Below are 24,952 nucleotides of genomic sequence, written 5' to 3'. Positions count from 1 at the left end.
TATTTCTTTTATTTGTTTTAGAAAATGAGCAATGGAACTCAACATCCTGATCAATTTGAGGCTTTACAATAGATAGCAAAGGTTATTTTCAATCTAGTAGCCAATGGAATTAATACATAATGTCCTCATCGACAGTTTAGTCAGAGAAATGTTGTAGGTAGTTCAGTTCTTTTAATACCTCAACATTGACTATATACCACAGATTCATTTCAAAGTGGTTGCAGCGGCCAAAGCATTTAGATCCTGTTTTTATAGCACTGACCAGTCCTCACACATGGTGCAAAGTAAAAGTTTGACACATGCATCAAAATGCATTTCAGGTCCATGCTATCTCACACAGCAAAGATGTGGAAGACTTGGGGAAAAGTCTGAATACTGTTCCAGCAGACACATGACCTACAGTACAAATCCAGCAGGGCAAGTTCAACTGCATCCATACGTGGATGATTGTCCCTTTTAGCAATGTATCTCCCTTTTTATCACAGCGCATCGATTTTCAACAGAAATAATTAGTGCTGATTAATCAAAAGTTTGTGTGCATATTTACACACACACACACAAATGACATTACACACTTTTATGCTAGACGCAATTAATCACAATTAATCTATTTGACACCACTAGAAATAATATAGAAATGTAACTAATGGCTGTCAATTAATGGCAAAATAAAACACAAAAACATGCTCTTTACATGTCTTCTCAATGGTAATAATTATAAATCATGAGCAGAACAACTGTGCAAATCATTTGTATAAAACATTTATGCAAGCTGTTGCATTCAATTCAATGAGACAATTTATGCAATAAAACTTTGCACAAACTTGTTTTTATGAATGAGGCTCAAGCTATTTCTTCAGTAACTTATTTCCCCAAAGGGACTTTTCATTATTCACATACAGAATGTAATAAACAAATCTAAAAAGTCCTTTTAGTGCTTAACACCTAAACCTAAATTGGCATTAAAGCAAACTATTCCAGAGCGTAAATCAAAGTAAACTGTTTATGTAGTACCAATCAGTACCATCCTCCCTTAACACTTCTTTGTTGTCATAAAGTCTTCTGTAATCCCAGGATAATTATTTAGATTTGACTTCAGTTCAAATAATACAAAAAAACAACAACATTTCGACCCATTTCTTCATTGCGGTTATCAACAAAGTTGTGCTCCTTGCTGCATTGTTGATTCATTCTGCTGGTTTGCTCTGAGTTTTGTAGGCCTGCTTTCGAAGGTGAGTCTCAATCTCCTCCCTGAACACAAGCATGCCCAGATGAGAGTGTGACGCCTCATTCATGGCCTTGGACTGGATGCACATGCGGTACTGTTCCGGGGTCAGCTCGTCCGCGCACAGCTTCTCGTGCCACAGGTGGAAGAGGCTCGACACAGGGGTCCGGATCACAATCTGTTCGCTCCGTAGGTACTTCCTGTACAAGTGCACATCTTCTACACCCCAGCCTTTCACTTCCAGATCAAATCCTCCTAGAAAAGAGAAACCATGAGTTTATTTTGATGAATCAGTACTCTCATACATAAGTCATTCATAAGTCTCTTATGCTTACCAAGGCAGCATTTATTTAAGCAAAAATACAGTAAAAACAGCAATATTCTGAAATATTACAATTTAAAATAATTGTTTTCCATTTAAATAAATGTTAAAATTTTATTTGATCCTGTGATGGCAAAGCTGTCACATAATCCTTGCTGATTTTCTCCTCAAGAAACATTTCCTATTATTATTGAATCAGCATATTAGAATGATTTCTGAAGACTGTAGTAATTATGTTGAAAAAAATTAATAATAAAAATATTTATATTGTATATATATATATATATATATATATATATATATATATATATATATATGTTTTCCTCTTTTTTTTAATTATTATTAAAAAAAAGTCAACATCATTACTACAGTCTTCAGAAATCATTCATTCATACATATATACATACATACATACATAGAATAATAGAATTATTGCTCAAAGGTCACCCTACATAAGAAAATTATTAAAATATTATGGAGTATATAAAAATATTATGAATATTTAATATAAAATATTAAAATATTAGTCCACATTAACTTACCAATGCTAAGGAAGTCAGAGCGATATTGACAAGTCATACCAAATCCAAAATCCCTCCAGAATCCAGCATCTTTTTTATGAATCTGTAAACGGCATACAAAGGTCTTATTTTCTTTTGAATGCCTAAAAAGCCATACGTTCTAAAAAAATATCTTGGTTACATACCAGCTGACTCTCAATTGGGGGTGGAAACTCAAGATTTCCATAAACTATAGCTGGATTGTACAAACTGAAAACAACCGGATAGAAAACTCGCTTTCCTGCAAGGGAGAGAAAAAAAAAATGTATTGTAAAATTACATAGAGGATTATATTTTTAGTGCACAAATGATTCTTGATGAAGATAATTTACACTGTTCTGTCAACCATGCATAAAACCAGTAAATGTCATTCATTTATTTGCTAAATATCCTATTATCACTAATATTATTACTGCTTAGATGGAAAACAAACTGAAAGATGTGCAAAATTGGAGAGACATGGATGTTTTTTCTAGTAATGGGTCCATGAATTTTCAGATATAAATGTTTGTTGAGATGACAAACCTGGAGCTGCATTGAGACGACAGGTACTAAGAAATTCCAGTGTGAAGTAGATGTCAACGTCACAGAAGAACATCAACACGTCACCCCCTTTCTCCCACGCGTGAGCTCCAATGTCCAGACCACGGCCGCGCGAAAACTCCTCATCCACAGGGATCAGAGTGTAGTTACTGAAGTTCTCCTCACTGGAAAGGATCATGAATAACAGTGTAGGAAACAGGCTTAGAAGATTTATACCAACCATACTGGGTAATAAACACGTGTTTACAATCTTTACCTTCATTCACTACCGTTTATAAATCTGGCCTGGGGTTGGTATGATTTTTAAATGTTTTTGAAAAAAAGTCTCTTTTGCTCACCATGGCTGCATTTATTTGATAAAAAATACAGGAAAAACTGTAAAATTAACTGTTTTCGATGTTAATATATTTTAAAATGTAATTTATTTCTGTGACGGCAAAGCTGAATTTTTAGCATCATTACTCCAGTCTTCAGTGTCACATGATCATAAGAATGATTTCTGAATAAAAGAACAGCATTTATTTAAAATAGAAATTTTGGGTACTTTTGTAATGTTATAAATGTCTATAGTGTCACTACTGATCTACTTAATGCATCTTTGCTGAATAAAAGTTAATTTCTTTCTAGGACTGCACGATATTGAAGAAAAATGCGATATTATGCTTATAGTGCGTAAATTCAACTTAAATTATATTTAAAATTATATAACCAACATACATTTTTTTCACATTCTTTTTGTCAGAAGAAAGCATCACTACAACTTCTGAAAGTGAACAGCAATGTTTTACTGTATCATAAGTGTCATTCTAACACTAGTGTAACCAGGGGGTTTAGGTTTCAGGTAGGCCTACATTAGGTTTATGTAACAACAGAAATTGAATAATCAAATGTAGAAATAAAACGCTGCTTAGTCTTCATTGTATGAATTAAATGTACACTGATTCTTATTAAAGCTACAAGTTCAGTCAAGAGCTGCGTCTGTATTGTTCATGACCCCCGTTTTTGCCGTTATATCACAATATGTACATTTGCGATATTTCGATATATTGCTCAGCCCTATTTCTTTCAATAGGAATCTTACTGAATTTTTGAATGGTAGTGTACAGACAATGTGAATTACTATACGAGCTCTGCTGCACACAATAATTATGAAAGAGGAAGCTAAATTCCTGCAATTCAAGGAAATTACAGTCTCTACTGCCCCATTAAGATGGGTAAAGAGCAAATTCCTTTTCCTTGGGTTTCCTCCATTTAGGATCAGTGCAATAACATGCAATAAACAGAACATTTGCAAAGCTCAAACCTGGACATTTTCCTCAGAGACGCCTTCACCTCCTGCAAGCCCGTCTGACCAAAATACACCACTGTGAGATGCACTCGCTTGTCCTGCTGTACACAAACCTCCCTGCACACAGAAAACACCGTCTCATCACAACATTTCCAAAACTACCAAAGAGAAAACTGTACTGGAAACCATTCCCTTGTAAAACTGTGTAACATCTGGCTGAGTGTTGCTGCATTCCACACATCTTTAGAAGATTCAACCATACGATTTGCAGCACACAAGAACACACTGACACACACACTCCCAGACACGATCCCACAATCTCTTTTACATGCTCATTTCAATAGGAATACACATGATTGTGTGCATGAGGGCGAAACCTTTTGCACATTGCCAAATAAACTTAGCATCAGGTTGTAGTTAGTCACGTGAATTCACCGTGTTGACTATCAGAAACTACTTGGATTAAAAGCGAGTTCTATGTCATCAGTGCTTTATATATCGCTATTGATAATTAACAATGGATCATGTTGTCTGTGAATTTCATTAGTGCTGCAGAAATTACATGTTTTTGTAGGCTAAAACACACAAACGAGTAAGCATTTTAGCACTTCCGGTTCCATCATCCTCAAGTCAATGAGCTTGGTGGTGAACAAAAGCTCAAGATACTTTCACATTTTATTCTAAGACATAAATTAAATCAGTCAAAGATATATATATACATAGATGCCTCATTTGCGGCTGTTTCTATGGGCCTCTATACATATGCCGTCCGCCATATTGGAACAGTCAAAGCTGACTGTTGACTGTGCGTCTGCAACCGACAGTTAGACACATGTTTGAATCTGCAATAGACTTCAGCAGATGATTTTGCGAAACTAACCCTATACAAGACAAAGGCATCATCTAACACGACATTAAAAAGTACCATTGTAAAAACCTGTATTACAGAGTTGATTTAAAAACACAACCCAACACATTTTCACCTGTGAAAGGTTATCCCATTTCTTCTGGAATTTAAATCTCAGCGGTTTGACAACCAAAAGCTGCGCAGTGTTGTGAGTGACGACACGCTGACTGTTCCAAGATGGCGTCTGGAATCTACGTATACACATATCTATGACATCAGTAATACACCACTAGTACAAAAAAAAAAAAAAAAAGATTTTCCTTGTCCTGAAAAAGGCGGTTGCTAACAAGTGGCTAAATTAGACTACAGAGGTTGTTGGTTTAAACGTTATCAGCCGAACAGTATAACTCATCTACTCACTATTGCGCTTTTACAGCCTCATTGAGTTCATAATCACGATCTTGCAAACGATTTGAACTCAAACTCAAAGTGACAAATGTTTTTAAATAAAGACTGAAAGAGTTTTCAGAAGCTTAATGGTGGCGACTGTGGTGTACTTCCTTTCATTTCTGCCGATTGTATTTAGGCTTCAAAATTCATAAAAGTTATGTTCATTTCTGAAGATTATCATGATGAAGAAAACATGTAAGAATCATAAACTTTTGTAGCCTGACGTCATCATACTCAGATTCTAGTCAGAATAAGAGTCTGATACTGCTCCATTGGGCTGTGATTATGGGGCGTGTTTCAACCGAACCAGGAAAGAAAATGCCTCTGCACTCAATTGGATAGACCTACAACCAATCAGAGCAACGGAGCAAGTGACGTATGTTTTTCATTCATGTTTCCGACTGACAAATGCCTTGATCGCGGTTCTCTGTTCCTCTTTTAAAATTAATGCGCTGTCGTTATGTTCTATAACAGATGCGATGGCAAAATCTACATTGTTTCATAAAGTTTGTTTCATAAAGTTCGGGAGGAGCACGTTCAAATAATCAGTCCAATCAACTTGTCATCAAACAATTACCATGTCTACCCTTATCAGCATGAGAGGAAGCATATATTTTATATATTCATATAGTTTTTAGCATCCCTCCACTCATGCTTGGCCTGTTCTTCCACACCCTGGAATACGGGGGAAGTACTTTGGGTTCGGGACGAATTCTGAGCCCGGAGCCCTCTCCTCGGACAGCATGCCAAATATGCATTTATTCTATCTGACTTATTTGTAAGTGTGAACTCATGAAATCTCAATTCTCAAACGGCAGTCATCTTTGTTGTAAACGAATTCAACCCAAGCGCTCGTTTGTGACGTGGATGATTACGTTACTGTTGATCATCTGTCCATCATCGTATAAAGCTTACCCTGACAATTTGATTGGTCCGAACAGCTCTGGTTCGAGCATAATAGCTCCACAACGGATCAAGTCCAGACCGAACTCCCCGACCTAAAAATGTTGTGGGCGGGGCTAAGTTCGGCTGGCATCCACGCTAAAACTTTTGTTGGTCACAGAGCTTATTTTCTACAATAATCCAGAAGCCAATGGAAAAAATCCTATTTGGTTTTTGTCTAGGAACCAGGGTGATGCTAACTTTTGGGTTGGCGTACAAAAAAGCGTCATCATTGCAGCACTCTTTAAAAGTGCACATTTACACGAGCAAACTTCCCGAAATCTTCCACAGTGACCTTCTCACCTGAAGTTGTGCAAAAACTGAACAAAGACTTCAGTGCGGCCTGACAACGGCACTATGATGTTAATGATGGTGCTGGCGGCGTCTACAGACGTGCTCCTCACTTTCATGAGGGGCCCAAATGGACGGAAGAGGGTGACGTGACGGTACTCGTGGGAATCCTCTTTAGCGAAGTAGAGCTCATACAGTGTGCCTTTGTCCCTCTCGGTCCTGTAGAGTCCTGCCAAGAATAGCAAGTACACAAAAGCAGCTAGAGTTACTGAATATTTTGTGCTGTGCAAAGTTCACACCACCTTTATTATCCTCAAATACAAACAAACGCTGTTAAGTACACACCAACCCTGAACACACGCTACGTAAAGTAGTATACTTCATCTGAACACCTCTTACCCTCAAAAAAATGGCTTTCGGTGAACATCTGCCTCTGCATGGGGATGTTGTCCTCCTGTCCGTCATCGTCTTCCGGGTTATTAATGATTTCCAAACCTGCTTCTATCACCTCCACCAACTCATCCCTCCGGTCCTTCCGCACAGGCTTCTCCTCGGGATGGCGTGTCAGGCCCATCTCCAGCTGGTACACCTTCGTGGAGGTGAAGCTCTCAAAGGGCACAAGCGCGTACTCGCTCGGTAGCCTCGCTCCCGTGTTCACCTCCGCCTTGTCGATTTGTGAGTGCAGGTACTCCAAGAGGTCACTCGGCTCTTGATCTCTGCCATCGATCAGGCTCTGTGGCCCGGGGCCCTCCTTTTTTTTCTGAAGTACCCTCAGTTTCTCGCTCATCTCTTGGAGTTCTTGTTTGAGCTGCGCAATCTGCCTCTTGAGGCTGGCCGCTCGGCTGAGATGCCGCTCTTCCTGCTCCTGCAGGAGGGCCTGGTAATACTCCTTCCCATAAGGATCTCCTCCCAGACCAGGCAGCACCTGACTCACATCCGCAGGCGGTGTGCACTCCAGGAGGTAAGCAAAGAGCAGCAGCACCAGGATCAAAAATATACCTAGGAGAAGCCAGCGCGCCCGCCCCTGCAGAGGAAGCCCCCGTCTGGGCATATCTGAGAGGCAGGGTGCTCTTTACCAGCCACTTTCACATTAATCCATTCCCAAGCAAAGCGGAGGAAGTACGCTAGCGTCACATTTCTCTTGTAATCTTGCTCCTCTCACTCTACAGCACGTCGATCATGCTCAGATTCCTCAGAGATGTGTGAATATACCGTTGACAAACTGTCATCCTGCTTGCACAATATTCCTCCGTTTAGAGAAACACCACATCTAAAAAGAGATTCAAATCATGAAAAATATATTTTCTATTCAGTGTATTTAAACCAAACCAGACAAGAAATAGTCAAAACAATTGTTGAAATAATTAAAAACTATATAAAATAAATTTAACAGCCTACAGTGCCTTGCATTTTTTAAAACTTGCAAGAAAACAGTTACTCCACATAAAAAATATGAATGATATTTTTTTTTATTAAAACGGTATTTATTTATAAAACGAATATCCAGTAACTTGGACTGATAATATGTAAATTAATATTGTAAAACTGTTGCTAGGCAAGTTTCAGATTCCTGTCTACGTAGAAATGGATCATAATAAATAATGTAATAATTTTAAGCGGATCGAAACTTAGATAATCCAAAAATAAGACAATACAAATTTAAATATATCAACAATAATAATTGAATAATCACTATTTTGTTTATGTTCAATGTTTTTATCAGCCGTGTGATAAGCGGATTCCTGATCAACCTAACGTTAACGTTATCTGTTTATTTTTGCCGACTGGCTCCATGCACAGTAAACTATTCATATTCATAACAACTGTATATGTATAGTGGAATTTATGTTTACACTTTAATATAAACAAACACCTAAGACTCTGAATAATATTAAGTTTGATTATAGATCAACAAGGAAACACAGCTTTATGCACACAGGGAAACATCTGGCTGATTGATCCTAACGAAAAGACATAAAGCCAAATATCTAATAATCTAATTTGCGTAAGAAACATCGAGGTTGAAGTTGTTTTCTTGGATAAAACAATCACGGAAATGTGCGGCACTTACCTCGGCGGTTGTGATTGTATGTGGCTGTCGGTAACCGCTTCTTCCTGCAACTGTTCAATAGAATACCGAGCATAATAAATGTGGGAACGGTGGGAACACAACGCCACGGGGCAATGAAAAAAACGAAGCATGTTCCTTCCGCTATGAGCCGCAGAATTTCAAAATAAAAGCCAGCGTGTCGTCTTTAGATGTTTTACAAATTGTTGAAAACTATGGTTAACAAAATAACCTATAATTAGGACATTTTGAAAGTCTGATTTAAAACAACCCACTTCCTTTTTAGAGTTGAATTTCATGTCTTTTTTTAGTTTTTAGTATTTATTTTGTGTTCGTGCTGCTGCTCCACTTTGTAGATATGTCAGGAAAGACTTTTATTGTGTCTGATTTAAATAAATCTTCCAATTCATAGGGGGGAAAAAACAAATGGAGTGATCTCAGTCTCATTTTACGTTTACAAAGGGTAGGCTACTTTGGGCTTGCTTTTCAGATCATTCATTTATTTTGTGGTCACACAGTATACGAATCATGAATTGACAATGTCATAACATTTTAATATTTTTTATGTAAATAATTATTCTTTCACTCTGTCATGAAGTCTGATAATGAAATAACAAACACATAGAAATGAAACTTTGACATCTTCTAACAGTTGTATTTATTGAAATGTATTGTTTTGACAACATAATGAGGAATCACACTCAGCTTTATGCATTGTAGGCCTAGTTATTGTTGAACAAATAATGTCTTTACAAGGAATAAAAATTAAACCACCATATGACATTAAATTAAACATATTCATACTCTGTTACGGTAAATATTCATAACTCGTAGTTACCACAAAGCGAAATATGAATATTTGAAAAACAAAAAGTAATTGTTTCTGTCATATCCTGATGCATGATCAAGAAGAAACAAACTTGGCTTCTTATTTTCTTTCCCCCCCCCCACCCAAATAAACATGTCCAGTCTTTGAGGCAAACATCTGCAGTAGGTGATGGTAAAGAAGCTCCCTTTAATTCCTGGAGTGGGACCAAGATTGTCTCGGCCATGCATTTATAACTGGTGTTCTCTAACAGAAGCGGCACAGGCACTTAAACAAGGACATTAAACTGTACAGAGTCATGCAGTGACACAACATGGCCAACAGGGCCTTGTGGTAACAATCGCCTATGAGCTGCTTGAAGCATGTTTTATGCAATTCCAGCCAATTTGAAATCTTTTACCACCCTCCCATCTTCTACACAACAGCAGAAATAAAAGGGAACCGACTTTATCATCATACAACATATATACAGTATCATATAAATATACACATCTCCCCACCCCCCACGTCTTTTCCACCAATGATTTTGGTTTGCGTTTTTAACTATCGAGCGTGTCCACAATTTTTGCGGGAGAATGCAAAGCCATCCAGTTTGCATAAACACTATCATTGGCATATCTTGTAAAGACAGGGTTAGTGGCATCAAGTCTGTTGAGAGGTACCGGGCTCTTCTCTGGCCAGTTCGGGTATGACATGCCTAAAAACGAGAACATATCATTTTTCTGCACCGAGGAAGCATTAAGTCCAGACAGTAAGGCTCTCAAAAAAAACTCAGCTCAGCTTTTGAACATAATTACATAAAACAGCATTTCGGGTTCATTTGAGCACGTGGTATAAGCATGAAATCATTCTTTGGTCCTTTTTGAGTGCTTTTTGGTCATTCATGTCAATATTCCACTGTGGTGACATCATATACAGTATATTCTATGATGTCATCATGACATCAGTATTGTGGCTCCTGTTGTCTTTGGCATTCTATGTACAAGCTTTTAACTGAAACATAATCAGTGCTCTACTAAAAGGTTTTGTGTGTGTGTGTGTGTGTGTGTACTCCCAAAAATAATTGACATCAAAGAGCCCATGCATAGAAACTGTCTTACTGCTGGCCATTTTATTGCTTTTTTATTCTACTATTAATGCCATCATTTTAGGGAAAGCTAAGAAAGTCTTGCATATTTGTATGCTCTAAAAGAAGAGTTTAATTCAAAAGCCTTACTGATTTCAGAACGGACTCCATCTACTTTAAACATTAATTTTCTGTAATATCTTCAGGATATTACAGAGAGAGCACATCCAGAGCACACGGGACCTGTTTCAAATGTAAAATACAACCTAAAGCGCTGCAAACCAATACAAATTTCACATATGATGTAAATCATAAACACATCTTAAAATATATTTTCCTCACTGAACATAGTACATTTTAAGTTGTGTCTATATGTGTAAAAAATGGGTTTATTTTTTATCAATAGTAATAATACTTGAAAAATTCAAATTAATATTTCAAATAATAGAATACATCGGAAGCAGGTCCAAATTAAACATCTGATCCCTCGATCCAGACACTACAGCTCTAACTGAATCTATAAAACACGAGCAGTATTCATAAGTCACTGGCAACCATGCCGTTAGCACAATCACAGCACTTCCTATGGAAGGCACAAACAAAAACTGATTTTGTTCCCTGTATTAGAATCGAGTAAATGCATGGGAAATTCTACCATAGAGCTTGTTTTCAATCCAAGTGGAGGGGAGGGTTCGAGGGAGAGGGGCGTTACTACAGTCCACTAAGGGTGTGTCCTCTTCAGAGAGGGAGTCGTCATATAGCAGGGCATCTGCTGGTGTGGAAGCTGCGAGATCCAGATAGTCCTGATGAAGGGAAACACACAGTTATTAAGTGTTACCACATATTTCATTAAAAAAAATTCTTGAGCAAGATTTACATTATGATGACATTTGTCTTTATTCACTATAGTGAACATCCCTCACTAGAGAGTAGGCTTTCAAATGATAATAATTGTTAGCATAATAAAATGTATGATAGCATATTAAGTATAAATAAAGTCAGCTTGACATTTAATTTATTCTAAGTTATAATTACATTTGGTTATGATGGTTGAAAATCGACAAAAACCTTTACTCTCTGCAGGAGGGTTCTTTAGTGTTCATCCATTGTTTTACATTATCCCTTACCTTGAGGAATTCTTCATCATTATAACGACATAAAAGAATAAACATACATTGCTGTTTAAAAGTTTGTGGTCAGTAAGAGTCTTGTATGCTCACTAAGGCTGCATTATATGATACAGTAAAAACAGTAATATTGTAAAATATTACAATTTTCTATTTGAACAACTATTTACTTATACTAACTATTTACTATATATTTCTGAGATGGCAAAGCTTCATTTTAAGCAGCCATTACTCCAGTCTTCAGTGTCACATGATCCTTCAGAAATCTAATATGCTGATTTGTTGCTCAAGAAACATTTATTGTCAATGTTGAAAACAGTTGTGCTACTTAATATTTTTATGGAAATTGTGATTCATTTTTTCAGGATTCTTTGACGAATTGAAAGTTCAAAAGAGCAGCATTTTTTTTTGTTACATTATGGAAGTCTTTACTGACACTTTTGATCGATTTAAGGTGTCCTTGTTGAAAAAAAACAACAAGTCTTACTGACCTCAAACCTTTGAACAGTATTTTATGTATAAGGTAATAAGTGTGTAAAGACTTTTCAACTTGCAATGTTTAACTTATACATGTGAAGTCAGGTTCAACTCAGGTTGTCATTTCATCCAGAAGTGTTTTGATTTGCTTGGATTTGTGCCTGTGTGTGACTGCCTGTGAGAGGAAGTGCTCATTGAGTTCTTACTCGACTTTTCACCATCATCTTCTCAAGTTCTTTGCTGATGTCTGAGAAAGTCGGGCGCTTATCTGCCTCTTGTTTCCAACAACGAAGCATCAGATTGTACCTACATCACATAACAGAGCATTCATCACCTGATACGCAACATCTCTGATTGTCACACCTAAATAAATGATACAAGTGAAATTTAGAACAAATACACACAAAATAAGTAAATTGTTGTGTCCATAAGATTGCAAAAGACATAATGCAAAATTTTAAACTTAAATGTTAAAGGGGCCTATTTTAACGATCTGAAACGCAAGTATCAAACACGAAAAGCAAGTAACTTTGTGGGCGGATCTTGGGCGCTGTTGCTATTATAACGGCGGGATAAATGACTCTTGCGCCCGACGCAAATCTAAAATGGGTTGGTCTGAAGTAGCAACATTACTCATAGGTGTGGTTTGGGAATAATGTGAAATAAACCAATCAGAGCATCATCTCACATTCCCTTTAAGAGCAGGTGCATTTGTTCCATGGCGGATTGTTATTATAGGCTAACGGCGGTTTTGCCAGGCGCACGCCAGGAGCGGTTCACAGCCGAGGAGACTGACGTTCTCGTCAGGGCTGTAAAAGACAGAGAAGTGACATTGTATGGGGATGGTAGAAACCCACCCAAATTAGCTTCCGTTAAACAGGTGTATAAATTTTGGTAAATGTGTAAGCTAGATTTATGCCTATTTTTTTCACATCTTCATGGACACCACAATGATTTCCCTCATGTGGAATATTTTTCCTTGTAATTATGTATGGTTTGCAAAAATGGGAACTGCTGCGTCTGTGTGGATGAGATAAGCAAATTGTATGCGCGTTGTGCACACGCTACATTATGGCCAAGCATGAGCCCTTAAAATAGCATCTGAACGCGCCACTGAAAACGCGCCACTGACTTTAGGCTAGGTTTTTCCTGGTCTGTGGCGGAATTGTTTTCTGGAACTGCAAAATAGCACCAGGGAACATTTGCACCAGAACACGCCTCTTCTTTTCGCTGAACCGCCCCCGGGAGCGCAAGTTCATTCCCTAATTTACCGACGTGCGTCTGTGGAGGGAAAAGTGCGTTGGGTGCAAAATAGGAATGATACATGCGTCGGTGTACAAAGTCAATTGCGCTGGGTGCAAGATAGGGCCCAAAATGTTATAATCTATCCCAAGATGACATGGGTTTTTTTTAAACATAATTTGTTCATGTCATGATGGCTATTAAACACACATTTCATCTGTGCAGTTCTCCGGTTTCTCCATCCTGTAGCCTGTCTTCAGAAGGTTGAAAAGCCGTTCCGGAGCAATGCCTGGATAGGGGTTTCCACCCAGAGTCACAATCTCCCATAAGAGGACACCAAAAGACCAGCTAATGAAAGGAATTAGAGAGAGATTGTATTAAAAAGCTGTCATGGAAGAAATCCTATTCCAATAAACTAATTCTTCAAATGTAAAATATGAAGTGGTGATTGTTTGTAAAGATATATGTTAGCTAGGGTTAAGGCCCGTTCACACCAAGAGCGATAACTATAAACTAAAGATAACCATAATAACTATACTAGCGTCCACATCAACGCACAATATTGTTCTGTTTTCATCAGATGGCACAATCATTCTGAAAGGGGGACTATATTTCGTTCCTCTGTGCCGTTATCTGGTGTGAACTCTGTGGCGTGAACTCTGCTATTCTTTTATATTTAGATTTTTTTTTAGAACTACTTCTTTTTCGTCATCGCTATAGTTATCGTCCTTGGTGTGAACGGGCCTTTAGAGTTTACGAGTGTTGCATGAAACCTTGCCATAACTTACACATCGCTTTGTGTGGTGTAGATGTGATCGAACAAAGACTCTATAGCCATCCATTTGACAGGAATACGACCCTAGAAATTGAGAGCACATTATGACATAAAGTCTAACAAATGTATAATTGCATTAAACCATGTTATTTTACAGAATGAGACTAATATTCAATCATCTGTGAAAGATAGAATATAACTAGTTTGATGCAGTTAATTAAACTAAACAAAAGTATCACCTTGCTCCTCTTCACATATGAATCTTCCTCATAGACATCTCGAGATAAACCAAAGTCCGATATTTTCATCTTCCTTCCCTCTGCCACTAGCACATTCCTGGCAGCAAGGTCTCTGTGAACAAGCTAAAGACATTTTCTTACATTATAACATATCTTTAAAACGGAACATTTGATATTCTGTGATGGAAATTCCCTAAACCGCTGACATACCTTCATTTCAGCCAGGTATTGCATTCCTCTGGAGATCTGCCATGCAAAGGAGATGAGGTCACCCATGGTCAGAGCTCTCTCATCTGGGTTTTCCAAGTAGCTTGAGTTGCGGTTGGCATCATTGCTCATGTAGCTTGGTCCAACTTTCCGGCTCTCTCTCAGGAAGTTCCGCAGGGAGCCGTACTTGGCATATTCCACAATTAAGTGTAATGGACCTGAACAGAGGAACTTGTGTAAGCACAAAGCAAAGCAAAAACAAATGCATGCCGAATTGAACATACAGTTGTTGTTTTTTAAATAAAATGTCTTACCATCCTGGCTGCAAGCTCCATACATTTTTATTACATGAGGGTGATTAACCTGCTTGAGCAATGTGAACTCTGACAGGAGGTCTCGAAGCTCACTGTGAGATGCATTTTCTGTGGTGAAAAAAGATGGATGCTTAAAAGTCATTTTAAGCACATCCAGCTTTTAAAAAGTGATTTGATCAAATGCAAAACTGCATCTGCATCCATTTTCAGTTGCATACCTTTCAACATCTTTACAGCAACTGTAGTGTATCCAGCTTTTCCTTTGAGCCGGAAAGCTGTGGCCTTCACAACCTTTCCAAACTCTCCCTCTCCAAGAGTCTTTCCCAGCACTAGGTTTTTTCGTGGGAACTCCCACTTTGGATCTTCCTGTTAACAGAAATGAGAAAAAAAAAATCTGTACTCTTCATCAGAACAGAAACAATCTCATTAATGATAATTTCACGAATCAATTAAAATTCACTGACTGAAAACTAAGTATAGACACTGAGCAATACATACGGGTATTTTGAAGGTGTCAATGGCCACCTGATTCTCCATGGAATCGAGAGAAGCTCGACGAACGTTATTGGCTGAGTAACTGATTGGATAGGACTGGGCCGGCCGGCGGAAGGTCATTTCAGCTGAGGCGATGGGCGGCTTAGGCGTGCTCTTGTGATAACGGTGGATACAGTACGAGAACAGGAGAATGAAGACAATGAAGGATAGGAGGACACCAGTTGCAATGATGGTCTTGCACATGTCATCACAAATAGATTCTGAAAAACAATTCGAAACAAAGCATTGCAATTTTTTTTCTTTCTCTCTCTCCCTCTCTTTCTATATATATACAATTCTTCTGCTCATACGTTTAAATGCCCCTTGCAGAATATGTAAGATGTTAATAATATTTACAAATTAAGATATTATAAATATTGGATGTTATTTTTTTATTTTGTAGTGTCCTGAATAAGCTGATTCACATAACAGATGTTTACATATTGTCCACAAGACAAAATAAGTGAATTTACACAAATTAACCAGTTCAAAAGTTGTGTACCCTTTAATCTTAAAGGAGAACTCCGGTCAATTTTAAATTTTTTTTGTACATTTGGAGTGCTGTCAATACAGAGAACAACGACAAAAATCGGTGTTGCCTACACCGAGTTATTCTATTTTAAAAATTTGCACCCTGTTGACTTCAATGGGGCAAGTACTAAACCTGCTTTTAGGCTCTTAACATCCTTGATGTACCATTACAAGTGCACAGCTAATGTGAGTGATTCCTTCAGAGTGAACACGAGTGAATCTGACTGCAGTAGATGTGAAAGAATTGTATAAAAATGATGTTATTTAAGCCAGCGCAAATACCTGTGTTTACATCCTGTTTTCGGTTGAAGTCCAAAGTAGTCGATTGCTGAGTTCATGCGCATAGGTTTAGTTACCTATGATCACGCGCGTGAACTCGGCAATCGACTACTTTGGACATTTCTTGTTAGATTTTCTAGCATCTTTTGCATATTTTAATCCTTTCCAACAGTAATGCTTTTGAGACATGTCCTTTCACACTGAGGATAATTGAGGGACTCATTCACAACTATTACAAAATGTGAAATCATTCACTGATGCTCAAGAAGACAACACACTGAAGACACAGGGGGTGTAAACTTTTTGAATTAAATGATCGAGGCTAATTGTACTTATTTTAACTTCTGGGAAACATGTTCATATCTTATGTAGCTTCTGATGAAAAATGTAAAAAATAAAAATAAATAAATAATAATAATCATATAGCTCACCTTCAAAATCCTCCTTTTCACAGAAGCACTTTCCTGAATAACAGTAGCAGGTCCCATGTCCAGCTTTGATTCCATACAGGTCCCTCTCATAACCCCCAATTATGGGCTGACCTGACAAAAAGACAAAAAAAATGTATTTTGTCATTTAGTTATTTACATTTTTTTATGTAGACATATCTATAGATTTTCCAGACAACAAGACAAGTTAGGTTTATTTGTCCTCAGCTAGGTTGAAACAACTGCGCTATGATTTTGCAGGCTTTAAATATTTTTTAATTGTATTAAACTAAACTTAATTCTTTCCCCGCCAGTATTTTTGTAAACAAATTGCCAGCCACAGCCATAATTTTTAATCATTTTCACAAAATGTTTATGCCCCGAGAATATTTTGTTGATTTTTAAATTTTTCACAGCAAATGAATCCAACTTTAGGTGGTGACATACGTTCTTATTGCTTTATTAAGACACACTGAGGCAGGCGTAAGATACCTTTATATGTCAAGTCAAGTCAAGTCAACTTTATTTATATAGCGCTTTTCACAATACAGATTGTATCAAAGCAGCTTCACAGTATTAAATAAAATAGTACATCAGTGTTTGTTTCTAGTGTAAAACGTCCACGTTTGGTAATGCTGATCAATAGTATTGTTGATTGATTAATTAAATTAAGTATGCCCAACTGAGATATGTGGTTGTTTTTTGAATGTGTTTGTTATTGCAATAATGTAATTGTGTATTGAAATGTATTGCTGTGATTTAAATTTGCCATAATTTTAGTTTAAGTCAAATGTAATTTACAAATTAATATTCTAGTACTAATACGTTCAAAATAATTGTGTATCGATTAAAGCAGGTTTGCAGCTTCAGTTCTTAAAAGTTCAACTAACTAAAGTGAAGTCATAACTCTCCAATTTAAGTTCAGCTAACTAAAGTGAAGTTTATGTAACTATCCAATTTATGTTCATCTAATTAAAGTGAAGTTTTCATAACTAAATTTAACCAGTTCAGATTACTTTATAAGTCTCAGATACACTTTTCTAAATAAGTAAAGCTCAAAAAGCCCATGCAAAAAAAGAAACAAAATATGAGTTGAGTCAACAAAATATTTTTTATATCGTAGTTGATGCACTTCCTGAAAGCACAACTGCCGTTTTATGCTGATCTAACTTAATGGTACTATATGGAAAGCCACAAAACACAATACAACTTTAAATTTGACTCACTGGAGCAATCCTGAGGACATATGGATATGTTTTTGCTCTCAATGGCATCACAGTAACCATCTGGACACGTACGGAGGTCAGGGGAACAGGTGGAGTATTTTTTAGATATTCCTGCAAAGGTAACACAATGACACAAAATTTGTCCTTTCGAATGATAGAAACAGCTCCACGCTCCACAGTAATATGCTAAGTGCAGTGAATTTGATTCTTTGCCACTTTAGGAATCAAAGGTATTGTGGGTAACCTTTATCTTTGCCTTGTCTCCACTGGCATCTGCCTGTAGGGGCTCCAATGCCTCGAGACGCCTCACACTCCCATCGCTGTCTCTTCTCTGCACAAGCCAAAACCCGCAGCTCATCCATCCTCATGAGATCTGCTACACGACACGGTCAGATAGGAAAAAATCACAATCCCACTAGCACCTGGATCAACACTGTTGCTTTCATGACTGGTTTTCATGGACATATTCTTGCGAACTTTTGACCTTACCTTCACCCTCAAAAATGATGACGAGCTGAGTCTTGGCCTGAAACTTGTTCTGCTGCTCCTGAGCAATAACCACGTACTGCAGCTCTTGGCACTCTGGTCTGCGTAACACTTCAGTGTCATTCACATAGAGCACACCGTTCTTCTCATTTGGGTTCTGTGCAAGGCTAACTGCCATGTAACACGACTGAGCATCAGCAGAGATGTTCCTGTCTGCGATCTCTAACTGATATGTGACATCAATGCCCTTAAACTTCAGACAGTTGTCCACACATACTTCTCCAATCTAATAAAGACACAAATGACACATTAGTGGGGATCATCTGGAGTGATATGTGAAGTGAATTGTAATTTCACTTATTATATGAAAATTGTCCAATAAAATGAAAAAAGCAAAAACACCAACAAAACATAATTCCACATGCACTTGAAAACAGGGGTATAGAAATGAATTGATACAAGTGAAATGTGATTGATTTCTTGCCACAGCAACAGGGATTAAAAAGTCTTAATATGTTATATGTTTTGAATTTGTACCAGCTTTGACATGACATTTCATAAACTCTAAGCTTACCTAAAAGGTTTCTTTTTACTACATAAAACAGTGTTCTTTTGCGAAGACTGGTATTTTCTTCAGGAATCGCAAGTCTGTTTCTTTAATACTTAATATTGTGTATTTTAATATTTACAATAGCACTTCTTTACTCCTACTTGCACATGTTCAAAATGACTAAACACATCATTAAAGCACCTGGGAGTATGTCGTCGCTTTCTTTGAGACAGTGAAGAAGTAGGTGATGTTGGAGAAGCGAATAGGAACCGGCAGGATCGTCACATTGAAATGTAACAGCACTGTTCCCTCGGGGCCCGGAAAAGTGGTGTCATTGACCAGGTAGTCCAACTGAAATGAACGTTGCTCAGTCACAGACAGATTCTGACTGAGTTTTAGCTCTAAGGGCAGACAACAGAATAAAGGACAATGCTGTATATTATGTTAAAAACAGCTATTAAATTATTAAAGGTGCACTCAGTAATTATTTCACCGGCTCACATGACAGTCGATTTGAACTAATAGGTCAAATTCATACAGCAACCGTCCTGTATTTCAGAGCTTTAAATAGTTAAGGCTGGAATACACAATACATGACTGAACATATTTAAAAAAACTAGGCATCAGAAACTTCATTTACAAAGAAAAGCTGAACATTATATATTAAATGACTGAGGTGCATGACAAATGAAAACAATATGTGATCTAAAATCAGCTCAAAATATCAAATGTGTTTAATATCCTCAGACTGGATGGAATCAAAGTCTGTAGCAAAACTACACATCACACACTACATGATTTTCTTTGAAATCTGTCAATTATGACTGGCCATATTCTGCAAAGCGTCTCTGAGTCGACTAGCGTTGACTCCTCCAGACTGTAAATTAGGGCAAGAATCTTGAAAAAAAATTGTGTAGTGTTTTCCAGCCTTAGGTTCACAAACATGACTCACAATGGCGTTTTAGTTTTAGTGAGTGGTTTTGGCCATTCACAGAGATGATATGAAGGTTTTAGATCTGTCAGTTGTGCGGTCTGCAGCAACTAAAATGCTCCGCTCTCCACTCAGGAGGTCTAAAAGCTGATGTAAGTTGGTTACTGTTCGGCGGATCAATGGGCCCAATGAGCCGATCCACTCCATATAAAATTAAACTACTTTTATTAGGCTACTGGAGGCTTCATCTATGTGTACATGATTTTTCACATTGTCAAAAAGTTTTAAAATCAAATTTAAAAAAAAAAAATTTGTAAAAAAAAAAATCAATAAGGAAAAATTACTCTGTGCAATGTTTTTTTACTCACTGTATTCATGAACCGTCCCACGGACATTGCCAAAGATGGCCTTTTCTTCCCTAAATTTGTGTTCAATAGTAAAAGCGTTTCTGATCCAGGGGTCATTCGTCATTAAGGTGCCCTCCAATTTGTTTTGAATTTGGTTTGTGGGATAAACAGGCGTTGTGTCCCTGTCATATACAAACAGAGTTCCATAGACAGTACCCTATAAAAGAAAACAGATTACCATTATTCAGTCACTTTCATACTTCATATATATAAACTCAAAAAGTGCCTGATACACACCTCGCTGCGGTTAAATTCTATTATGACGTCCTCACTGTCAGTCCCGTTCACGTAAGGAGGATTATCATCCTCATCATAGATGTTCAAGTGCAGAGAAGTAAAGTACTTCCACAGCTCTTCTTCTGTCTGTACCTTACACACAATATCCAGATGGTACACTTCCTTCTCCTCACGGTCCACAGGTGCAGTGACCACCAGTTCTGAAGTGGCGGCGTCGACCGCAAACGGAACTGGAGATTCTGAATTGAATACAAGCAATAACAGAAAATTAATCTCACTGTGCTGTAGACAGATCAGACACATAGCTATTTGTTATATTTGACAAATAATCCACAGTACCCCTCACCAAACAAGCACACCATGAGGTAGAGTTCTATGGAACTACCCTGAACTGCAGCTGACACCATTTTCTGTTTACCATGGTAACAAAGACAAATACTCAAAATAAGACTGGTTTACAAATCAAAGCAATGTAGTTTCACTCTAAATTCACTTTGAAACAGACGAATGTACCATCCTAATCCTATACCCTCTCTATATATGAACACTTGAAATATGAATAATCATGTATCCAATCGTCCTATGTAATCATGTTCTTTTATAGTGTTTAAAAAAAAAAAAAAAAGTGTTTTGTATTAGTCTAAACTATTTGAATGAAAGTTTTAGCCTTACTTAATCAAGATCACATGTATACCATGTTTGGTATCTATGAGTTTCTATTTAAAATTCCTGAATGATCATTTAAATTATATGTTGATACCTATCCAGCATATTAGTATTATAAGAATCTTTAATATTTTCTCAAAGCTAATTACATATGCAAAACACCCTGCTGGAGAGACCAAGGATCATAAACTTCCCCTTCCGAAAGTTCAAGTTACCATTGGCTCACTGACCCCCTGGAGGTGTGACATCCTTACGGTTTAAAGATCACCGATCACAAGATCACGAGGATTCTGAGAAATTCTGTTGTGAGGATGATGCTGAGCTAGAAGTCTTCTAAGGTCTTTTTCTATTCACCAAAAGTCCTCTGACTCAAACTAGTTCTCTCTCATCAAGACAAATTCAGCAAAGATCAACTGGAGCCTCAACAAATTGCATCAAGACACTTTTATTCAAATGGGTGAGACATGCAAGTATCAAACTTTGTTCCATTACTTGACGCATTAAGCATCCCCCACTCCTTTAAAGGGCTGCGTTAGAACAAAGAAACTGATGGTTTGCTATAACTTCTTGCTCTCCTGTTTTCTGCTACAACTCTCTTTCCATTGCTTAACTGTATGCATACATGTGTGTATGTTAGATTAGTCTGAGTGTTTAGTCTTGGTCATATACTGGAGTCCCTAATCATGCAGTAGAGTAGTACTGTAAGAAAGTTATTTCCCATACACCAGAAATTAATAAACAATTAACGCTGAGTGATTGCAGGATGAACAGGTTAGTTGATTGAGGTATTAGTTCTGTTACATCAAATTAATTCTTACAGCTGATCTAAATTTGCTACAGTGCTGTGATATGCAGAAAAGCATTGACATTTACACTGGGTTTGGTTTGTACCTGCTTCCACTCCATAACTGATGGTGTAGTTGGGGCAAATGCTCTCGCGTGTATAGCGCCGGAGCTGCCGGAAGGGCCCTGGCAAACGGTTCTCTGTGATGTGGGGGTTTGAAACCTTATCAGGGTAGCACAACGTGCTCAGATCGATCTGACCACAGGAGGGCGCTGTGTCATTAATGAACACCAGTTTGACCTCCACTGTGGGAAGGAACATGCACATCACTTTCTGCAGGGGCACTGAAGAGACTCCGACCTTCAGGTTGAGATCCTTCTTGGACCTGCCCGAGCTGCTACCTGGAGGAGAGATATCACGAGGCATGATTTTGAGTCCTTTAACAAGAGTGTCACTTATCCCACTGTTCACATGACAAGGCTCTCTATAAACACTGTCTGTATATACATAACATTACATTTGGCTACAAAAAACATTTTTGTTTTCAGTATTTTTGAATTTTTTCCTAGAAAAAAAAAATACCTACACATCCTTAAAACAAAATAAATGGTCACACTTTAGATTAGGGTCCAGTTTTCACTATTAACTAACTATTAACTACGACCTTTCCCTATATAAACTCCCAATTACTGCTTATTAATAGTTAGAAAGATAGTTGTTAAGTTAAGGTATTGGGTAGAAATTGGATTAAGGGATGTAGAATAGGATCATAAGGCACTAATATGTGCTTTATAAGTATTAATAAACAGACATCGTAGTAATTTGCACGCTAATAAGCAACTTTAATAGTGAGAATTGGACCCTAAACTAAAGTGTTAACAAATAAATTACGTTTGAAGCAAAATTGCTTAAGATTTGTAGAGAATGCTTAATAATGAGAGTAATTAAGACTTAATACCTCAATGGCAATTTTTTTCTTGGTTTAAGCATGAATCTAACACATTTTAGTGAGATGAACACATAAAGAAGAAATGCAATTTGTAAACTTAATGAAGACATTCTCTGAAAAAAAGAGAGATTTATTATCTTTTGGGATCTCAAGTGAATTTATCTTAGTTAAATAAATCAAATGAAATATGTTTAGCTTTATTTGCAGTTTGTACACGTTAATATAGGCATAAAAATTATGCTTCAGTCTGCTTTATTTTTTTAACATCAAAACAATGTTCTGTAATAGATGATGTGATTATGGCAGCAAAATATTGAGCAAAAGTATAATAGTTCACACTCTGAAATACCATTTTTGTATATAAATTAAATGTATACAGACGAAACTGCTATATAAGGAAGCATTCAAGCAAATAATGTTGTATGTCAAACTCACGTATACTACTGAAGTCGCTCCACTCCAGGGTTTTGTTCATTGAAAGGACCCCAGATGCCTCATCCATGTGAAACCATGATGCATAAGTGTCTCTGTGGGGGCACAGGAAGAAATAGGGCCTCTCTTTAGTGGTTTCCTGCATTGAATGGACCTGAAGCACTGGTGATCCCTGCGGCTGACCCACGTAGATGCTCTCTGTGTACACCCTTTGAGGAAAATACAGTCCAAGTGAACCTGTCCAAAAATACACATAAAATGTGGAGATTCGTCAATTCAGTTTAATTCCAGCCATTGTTAACTTTTGGCTATAGCCTACTTTTAAACATTTCTTACCAACGAATAAATCTGAGCAAATTAATCACTCCCACAAACATTAAAGAAATACTTTGTGTTCAATCCATTTTGAGCTCAATCGACTTGTTCCAACTTTTCCTAAAAATATATATATAAACATAATAATTAATTGCTTGCAAACCTTTTCTGTAGAAGAAAAGAAAAGGTTTGAAAATCTAACTTAACAACTTTGTTACCAAAAATAACCATAAAAATGACAACTTTACAGCTCAAATAATACAGCATTTTAACAAAAGAATTAATGCAAGTGTAATATAAGATTATAATTTAATTATAATCTTCACATTTCTGCTTTAAAAGAAAATAATACATTGCCAGTCCATTTGGCTGTTGATTCTCTCTAAATGATAAAAAAGGAACATTCTCTGGCACTCATGATGCCTTCAATAGTTTGCATTTAACTCCATCAAATCTTCCCTTATTGATCTGCTTCTTATCTCAATCTGTTGTACAACAGAAACGTCCATGCAAGTAGGAAGGTTACACAAGGAACTCATTAAACACATCCGCTTTTCTGTTGAAATAGCCCACGCTCCTCTGTCATCGAAAAATGAAACAGCGTCTCATATGACATTGACACTGGTCTTTTAATGAATTTCTCACATGGTCAATATGATGCGGTCTACGATTGTCCTTGGGTTCACCTTGAGAAGTTTAATTACAGTGGATAACATAATACTGCCTAGAAATGAATCATTACCTGCAGGACGAGTGTGGATAGTTGGGGGGGAAGGGTAATCTATAAAACACTGTAAGATCCCCATGTGTTTTACCAGTAAATGGAGATGCAAGTGTTCGGGCTGTAATTATATCTCTCCTGTGTTCCTGTCCGACGACGATGGGCGGCCACTTAGGAACGTACTAATATCATTAGCAGACAGCAAAACTAGATTTTCTATTTCTGTTGCTGCAGTTGAAGCCTTGTCTCTGGTTTCAGACATTGATTTAATTTAGCTGTGCTGGGATGACAGGAGGCCGGATTGATGGATACAATGTGGCCAACCTTCCTGAAGGATGGAGACACAGTCAGGAACACGGCAACCATTTTTATTAAATGCCTTGTCAAGACACAAAGACAACACAGACCTGGTTTGTGTTCCTTTGCTATGGGGTCACCACTCACATTTGCAGACATAAAACATTCTTTAAAGACCTCGTGAATTCAAAATTAAACTTTTGTGGTTTTTGGTGCATATCTATTCGATTTGAAGCCATCAACATGCTAGTGTACAGCTAAAAGTTTGCACAAAAGCTTACAATCTTTATCATGTAGGCTAGGGAAATGGACCAAAAATGTTGATGCCAACTTTTTATCCAATCTAGAATGAGAATGCCTCTCCATAATA

General features: G+C 37.3%; 2 protein-coding genes across 3 annotated transcripts in view; both read right to left on the bottom strand.

The window, feature by feature from the left end:
- Window positions 1–19: 19 nt before the first annotated feature.
- csgalnact2 (chondroitin sulfate N-acetylgalactosaminyltransferase 2) lies at window positions 20–8,679 on the bottom strand. Its single transcript, XM_081351340.1, has 8 exons — window positions 8,540–8,679; window positions 6,868–7,738; window positions 6,481–6,697; window positions 3,954–4,055; window positions 2,633–2,814; window positions 2,254–2,348; window positions 2,090–2,171; window positions 20–1,480 (listed from the first exon to the last, which is right to left on the bottom strand). The coding sequence occupies exons 2-8, from the start codon at window positions 7,517–7,519 to the stop codon at window positions 1,188–1,190; spliced, it is 1,623 nt and encodes a 540-aa protein (XP_081207466.1). The 5' UTR covers window positions 7,520–7,738; window positions 8,540–8,679; the 3' UTR covers window positions 20–1,187.
- Window positions 8,680–9,167: 488 nt separating this feature from the next.
- The window catches only part of ret (ret proto-oncogene receptor tyrosine kinase), a 28,704-nt gene continuing 12,919 nt past the window's right edge, over window positions 9,168–24,952 (bottom strand). The window contains exons 2-20 of one of the 2 annotated variants that reach the window (XM_081351313.1): window positions 23,253–23,486; window positions 21,976–22,269; window positions 20,419–20,657; window positions 20,143–20,338; window positions 19,045–19,244; window positions 18,297–18,579; window positions 18,052–18,183; window positions 17,808–17,918; window positions 16,585–16,695; window positions 15,308–15,564; window positions 15,028–15,175; window positions 14,810–14,917; window positions 14,499–14,713; window positions 14,289–14,411; window positions 14,063–14,133; window positions 13,485–13,622; window positions 12,239–12,338; window positions 11,084–11,231; window positions 9,168–10,059 (exon numbers count right to left, since the gene is read on the bottom strand). In XM_081351313.1, coding sequence (XP_081207439.1) covers window positions 9,902–10,059; window positions 11,084–11,231; window positions 12,239–12,338; window positions 13,485–13,622; window positions 14,063–14,133; window positions 14,289–14,411; window positions 14,499–14,713; window positions 14,810–14,917; window positions 15,028–15,175; window positions 15,308–15,564; window positions 16,585–16,695; window positions 17,808–17,918; window positions 18,052–18,183; window positions 18,297–18,579; window positions 19,045–19,244; window positions 20,143–20,338; window positions 20,419–20,657; window positions 21,976–22,269; window positions 23,253–23,486 — 3,266 coding nt within the window. In that variant the 3' untranslated portion in view covers window positions 9,168–9,901. The remainder of the gene's footprint in view (window positions 10,060–11,083; window positions 11,232–12,238; window positions 12,339–13,484; window positions 13,623–14,062; window positions 14,134–14,288; window positions 14,412–14,498; window positions 14,714–14,809; window positions 14,918–15,027; window positions 15,176–15,307; window positions 15,565–16,584; window positions 16,696–17,807; window positions 17,919–18,051; window positions 18,184–18,296; window positions 18,580–19,044; window positions 19,245–20,142; window positions 20,339–20,418; window positions 20,658–21,975; window positions 22,270–23,252; window positions 23,487–24,952) is intronic. The other variant, XM_081351314.1, reaches the window with a different exon arrangement.

The sequence above is a fragment of the Scardinius erythrophthalmus genome, assembly GCF_964197995.2.
Source record: "Scardinius erythrophthalmus genome assembly, chromosome: 21".
In the NCBI taxonomy this organism is placed as follows: domain Eukaryota; kingdom Metazoa; phylum Chordata; class Actinopteri; order Cypriniformes; family Leuciscidae; genus Scardinius; species Scardinius erythrophthalmus.
The sequence above is the reverse complement of the archived record's forward strand: the minus strand, read 5'-3'. Positions and strand labels throughout refer to the sequence as shown.

Excerpts from the sequence above, each read along its gene's own strand:
- csgalnact2 (XM_081351340.1), bottom strand. The coding sequence starts at position 7,519 with ATGCCCAGACGGGGGCTTCCTCTGCAGGGGCGGGCGCGCTGGCTTCTC. Across the intron at positions 2,349-2,632 it reads TCGTCTCAATGCAGCTCCAG|GAAAGCGAGTTTTCTATCCG; the intron begins GTTTGTCATCTC and ends TCTCCCTTGCAG. Across the intron at positions 2,172-2,253 it reads CCCCAATTGAGAGTCAGCTG|ATTCATAAAAAAGATGCTGG; the intron begins GTATGTAACCAA and ends TGCCGTTTACAG.